Below are 6,000 nucleotides of genomic sequence, written 5' to 3' on the forward strand. Positions count from 1 at the left end.
TGTCAGGTGCATCTGTAGCGTTCTTCCCCAGTTTGGTGGCAATTACTATAAGGCTCTTTTTTGTTTGTTTTCATTAGCTCAACGTCCACCACGAATGTCTAATGATGACCACTATTTATCTCGTCCCCGTTACCTCTCATCCTAGACGGTTTTCGTTATCCTGTGGCGGTGATATCATTGTCTAGATATGGCGTATGCGAAACATGACGATCTGAGTATGACCATAAATCACCAATTCTCCGGGCTATGCTCTACCTTTATTCCTCGGCCAGATACAGGCGGATTCCACAGCCCAGTCTAGCTCTGGTACTATTGGAGACAGTGACACCGCGCGCGTCTTGTCGATACACTAATAAGGGCAGTCCGTTTTGATGTCAATGTGTCACATTTATGCACGTTTTTCAAAACGGATACGGACACGGTTTGATGGCCCCCTGCGTCCGATGGCCCTCCGGCCCTTTCCCCTAGCTTATACCTTCTGCCTCCACCTCCGCACTGCCTCCGCACCTTTGCAGGTTGATATCCGGGGAGGGGAAGATTTGTTCCAGAGCCGCTACGCTGCCCAGGTGCCCAGTCCAACGCCTCGAACCAGTCCTCCAAGCAGCCTACCCCTCTGCGATGTTGGGCTGGGTGATGCCGTCGCTCGTGTCGATGCCCGGGTGGCCTTTTCCAAACGCAATCATGTCGTGGCCCGCGTACACGGTGACGGACGACGTGTCCATGAAGAGGTCGCCGTCGGCCACGAGCTCCGAAAAGTTGGGCGCCGTAAAGAATTTTTCATAGTCGTCCCAGTTGCGGAACCAGAGCGTCGAGCAGCCGTCAAAGTCGAGGACCTGTTGGCCGATCTTGGCGAGACGGTCCTTTGCCGCGGGCGACGTGTGGTGCTGGACGTAGCGGAGGACATTGTACTGGGCAAAGGGCGGCGCGGCCACGGTGAGGTCGGCGTGCACCGAGGCCCAGTGCTTGGTAAAGTGGTCAAACGAGACGCCGGGCTTTCTGCGGAAGTAGCACGAGGCCTTGACGCAGGCTGCGCGCGTTAGTCGTGGACGTTGACAAACCAAAGAGAAAGGCACGCTGACATACGCTGCAAAGTGACGCCGGCGTCGTAGGAAAGGTAGTCGTGGGCAAACTTGTGGTCGATGCGCACGTGGCCTTTGGATGGGTCGGACATGATGGCGCGTGGTGGTGATGCGAGGTGGGAGTCGAGAGATATTGGACGTGACAAGGCTTGTCGTGTTGAGCTTCGGTCTACGACGAACCATTGTGTCCGCACGATTCTTTAATACTTATGCACATTGACTGCTATCCTCCCTGGGGCTCTTTCTGTCCCCTCTTCTTCGCTTTAGGAAAAGCATGTTCAAAGGAAATCCGCAAAGAAACGACTCTTCAAAACCAACCAGCACGGAAAATGGTTGCCTACATTGGTCGATCTTATGCTGCGGAGCTGCGTTCGGAGAGGTAATGTGCCAAATCCTTGGAGTAGAACAAGCTGTCTTCGGATACAAGAGAGCCGGGGAGGCCTGGGACTATGGGGACAATATAAATAGGAAAACTAGCTTGCAAAAACGGCCATCTTCGACCGTATGGATCAGCGAAGATATCAGAGAAGGCCTGCTTTCCATCGATGCCATTTTCACGGAGGGCCTACGTAGTAATATGCTCCATCGTCTCCAATTTGTTTCCCCTGTAACTTTGCAGCATAATACATTGTTTGATTCCGCTTCGCCCCTTCTCGCCTCCAATTTCTGCCTCTTTGTCCGCTGTATCTCTCCAACTCGAATCCAGACCCTGCCTACGGATATTGGCTTCCACCTCATTGCGTATCAACGCCAGAGTTCGTGCAAAGGACAGGTTGCAGGAGTTGCCACGTGGAGACTGAGATGGGCTTCCTTTGGAAGCTGGAGACAGAGGTCATTTGTTGTGTTTGGGATGAGAACGGTTCCAGCTCCTCTTGGGGACAAGGACGGAGGTTGGACACGGTAAGAATGCCGATAGGATGGTTTTTTTCTGATAATCATAGCTCTTTGTGTACGACAAATCCGTGGGAAATAATATTCCACTCATGATAGATCAAGTCGAAGCGACATGCAGCATCGTCCCGTTTCTTTCCTTCTCAGTATTCTCTTTTCATAAGTGTCTCACCACTGTCCCTTCGACGCCAATGGTTGCATTGAAGTGAAGCATGAGAACTGGTTCCTGCTCGACAATTGGCTTTTTGTATTATAAAAGTTGAGTCTGCGCTGGTCTGGAGTCATTCTGTGGTCTCCTCTTGCGTAGTTGCTGCCATTTATTTACTTTTTTTGCTCTTTTTAATTCGTGCCACTCTTTTCGCTCCTTTGTTTTCGTGACAGCAGTTAACGGGCAGTTCTGCATGCTTGGCGTGCTACTTATTTTTCTGTCTCCAGGACACCTTTTCGCCTCTCCCATCTCCTCTTATTTTCCGTTTTCGTCTCTGCCCACACAAAACGAGCTCTTGGTCGAGCCATCACATGTCTCAGCGAGGCGTTGTCTTTATGCAATACGTCTAAATTACGATTTACTCCCTTCTCTTTTTGGGTGCCAAGCCCAGCTACCCCAGACGATTTCTGGCTCGCTTGTCTGCATCCGTTCAAAACGGGTGGAGAGCTCCGTACCAAACCTTTTCAGTCTTTTATTTCTTACCACCACAACCCCTGCCTTTCCACTCGAACGACCGGTCAAACGACCGCTGAGCGACTTGTCTCCACCCCTCCCGCACCCATCCTGTCTCGAAAGCGGTAAAAGAGCATCGAAAATCCAAGTTACTTAACTGGGAACGGCTGAGGTGAGGCCGGGGTGTTATTATTAAATTTCTGCGTCTACATCGCCTCAGTTTTTCTCTTGTTCAACGGGGATGGCCGTGACCGCGCTGCCACGTTTGATTTGGATAGGTGTCGTTTGAGCATACGATGTATGACATATCAGAGTACATCGTACTGAAAACCTTCCTGGGCTCCTCTGCTTCTGCTCCATGGCTTTACTTTATGTCACCAGCCGTCCCCTCCAGTCCGCCTTACATGGGGCGGCATGGTCAGTGTCAGGACATCCGTGCGCTTCACCAGGACATGGTTCTGTCTCCTCGAGTTCACTTCACAGCCTCAGGACCTTGTCTTTTGTAGCGAAACCTTTCCTGTCGACTTGACGGTCAACTGGACAGGTTTCCCAAAAGCATTAGTGTTTATGCATCCTGGCTTCATCACACTGCCCATCACTCGAATCAGTGCGTACCGGCCGTGTTGCCGAGCCGTCCATCCTGTCCATCACAGTCACACTCGCCATATTTTCGGTCTGGGGATTGTCTTTGTTGTCAATCTTGTCATCCGTACGTCGTCTGTGTGTCGTAAAGTATACCAGCTGTCTAATTCGACCCACTTATGGTGTTCCGGTTCGTGCTATTATTGTGATGCGTTCGTGTCATGCCATGTCAGGTTTCTTGTTGATAAAGGGGTGCGAGTATGGCTGAAGCAAGTGGCAGCTGTGACGTAGAACCCTGTACAAACAAGGGAGCAAGGGTTTCGTCGACAGCCTCTACAGGCTCCAGGATCCAGACCATGAAGCTTCTAGCCAAGAACGTCCGCTGAATCCATTGCAGTTAATGCTTAGCAGTATTAACAGTTCGTTTTAGTAGCAAACCTTGTTTTTAAGACTCGCCTCCTTTTCAATCCGGGCCTTCAAGCAGCGTCATGCTATAGACGGAAATGATATACAAAGAAGATCCGCCCCGTATGGAAAGGACAAGATTGTCACAACGCCATTTGCAACTCTAGTCGAGGACCTCTGGTCCTTGTCTCAGGTCGGCTCAACATCCAATTCATACCCGGTACAAGACAATAAAAAACACCAGTCCAGACTGACAAGGCTCGACATGCCGTGGCCTAAGCGACAAACGCAAGTTGAACTACGACGTAGACGGAGGTCCAGAACACGTCTTCTATTATTTTCTGTCTTTTCTGTCTTTTCCCTCGTTTACCCTTGACATCTTCCTTCTTTACCTCGTCAACGCGTCAGCACATCCCACACAACATGTCGACCGCGGCTGCGGCCGCACCAGCGGCAACATTCGCTCTGGTTTCGCCGTTTGGTGATCCGGCCCTGCTGCCGCACGACTCAAAGAAGGCTGACATCATCGCCAGCGGCGTCATAACGCTGTTCCTCGCGGGCTGTTTTGTGGCAGCACGATTCTACACGCGCATGTTCATCACAAGGACCCGAATCGGCGCGAGTGAATGGCTAGTTTTGTTGGCATGGGTGCGTACATCGTCCTTGACTTCAATCAGGCATCCCAATGCCACTAACACAGAAAACAGATCTTCTCCTTTGGTGTCACCATTCCTCAGATACTGGGTAGGTTACGTGCCCCAACATACTCTTCACTTTTTCGTACATCCGCTGACATCACAAGAAACGGGATATGGCATGGGCGCCCACGTCTACGACATGGCCATTGGCGACATTAACTCCTCCGACAGCGCCAAAGCCGGACTCATCTCCATCCTCTTCTACTCGCTGTCCCTCACATTCAGCAAGCTGTCCATGCTGGCCTTGTACCTCGTCGTCTTTCCTTATAACTGGGTCCGCTCCGTCAGTTTCATTTTGCTCGCCGTCGTCGCCGTCGGCCAGACTTGGGTGCTGTACGTCATCTTTTCAGCCTGCACGCCGCTCGAGGCCTTTTGGGATCCGACCATACTCGGCGCCACCTGCCACCCGCAGGTCTTCTGGCTCTCCAACCAGTACCTCATGATTGCCACCGACTTTATGATATTCCTGCTGCCGCTGCCCGTCGTCTGGCGCCTCAAAGTCCGCCCGGGCCACAAGGTGCTCCTCGTTTTCGTCTTTGCCATGGGTTTTTTGTAAGCTGGCACACACCGTTCCCTCTAAACGTCCCAGTCATACACACTAACCCCCGGGTCCAGTGTCTGCGCCATCTCCGTGATCCGTATTACACTCATCATCCCACTCACCAACAACCCCGGCCCCGATTTTACCTATTCCGGCATCGCCACATACTACTGGACCGACGTCGAAACAAACCTCGCCATTGTCGTCGCCAGCTCCATCAACCTCAAACCGTTTGTCAGCTGCCTGCTGCCCAAGTCATGGCTATCCAGTCCCGACGGCGATTTAGCGCACAACAATATCAACAACAACGGCCACCGGTACCCGATGCACACCAGTCTCGTTGACCCCATTGCGACTATTGGGTCGCGCTTCTCTCGGCTGACGGGCCGTGCCGGCCCGGGGGAAGGTGCAGGCGCTGCCAGCCATAATATCCATGGTGGCCACAATGACCCCATTGTCGCAGACGACACAAAGGTCCTCAACATTGCCACCTCTTCGCACGCCTCCCACAACTCCTCGTCGTATCTCGACAACGACTCGCAGTCCACATCGAACAGCCATACTATCGACGAAGAGTTGGGCCTGCCACAGCATGAAGCCGGCAGCGAGCTCAAGTCGCATTTGCAGCACGCCGTCCACAGTGTGCCCAGCGACCAGACGCTGGGCCATGACAGACGATGATGGCCCGTTTAGTTTCATTGTCGACGATTTTGATGCTTGTCCTCTTGAATTGCATTGGCATGGCGTTTTGGGTATTTTTGAGATGGCTTTTCGTTTCCTGTTGTGTGACACATATATTGCCCTATTCATTCGGAGAAAATTGTACTCCATGCTGCTGGTAAAAATACATTGATTAATTGTAAACACCCTTACTCTTATAATGAAAGTGCATTAAAGGTACGTTTCGGCAATGGTTAATAATAATCAACCAGAAACACAAGAGACAGCAGGCTGCTCTATTTCGGAAAAGGCACCCAGTAAATGATACCAGTTAGTTCTTGACAAGCAAGCCCCAACGCGTCTCCTCAAAGTTATGTTTACATAAAGAAACAGACTGAAATATTCCCATCAATTTTTGAAAATTAAGAAACCAGTCAAAGCCGTCCACTTCGTCGTTCCCTATGGCACCTCATTTGGGTAGTG

The 6,000-nt window shown here is 51.4% G+C and overlaps 2 protein-coding genes across 2 annotated transcripts; one reads left to right on the top strand and one right to left on the bottom strand.

The window, feature by feature from the left end:
- Positions 1-605: 605 nt before the first annotated feature.
- Positions 606-1,171, bottom strand: SPSK_06659 (uncharacterized protein; the record flags this gene model as incomplete). Its single annotated transcript, XM_016733360.1, has 2 exons — positions 606-1,027; positions 1,084-1,171. 2 exons carry the CDS (start codon positions 1,169-1,171, stop codon positions 606-608), a joined length of 510 nt encoding a protein of 169 aa, XP_016592388.1.
- Positions 1,172-4,041: 2,870 nt separating this feature from the next.
- Positions 4,042-5,538, top strand: SPSK_06256 (uncharacterized protein; the record flags this gene model as incomplete). The annotated part of the gene is made up of 4 exons (XM_016732962.1): positions 4,042-4,266; positions 4,326-4,362; positions 4,421-4,868; positions 4,932-5,538. The coding sequence occupies 4 exons, from the start codon at positions 4,042-4,044 to the stop codon at positions 5,536-5,538; spliced, it is 1,317 nt and encodes a 438-aa protein (XP_016592389.1).
- Positions 5,539-6,000: the final 462 nt, after the last annotated feature.

This window comes from Sporothrix schenckii (genome assembly GCF_000961545.1).
Source record: "Sporothrix schenckii 1099-18 chromosome Unknown Cont38, whole genome shotgun sequence".
In the NCBI taxonomy this organism is placed as follows: Eukaryota; Fungi; Ascomycota; class Sordariomycetes; order Ophiostomatales; family Ophiostomataceae; genus Sporothrix; species Sporothrix schenckii.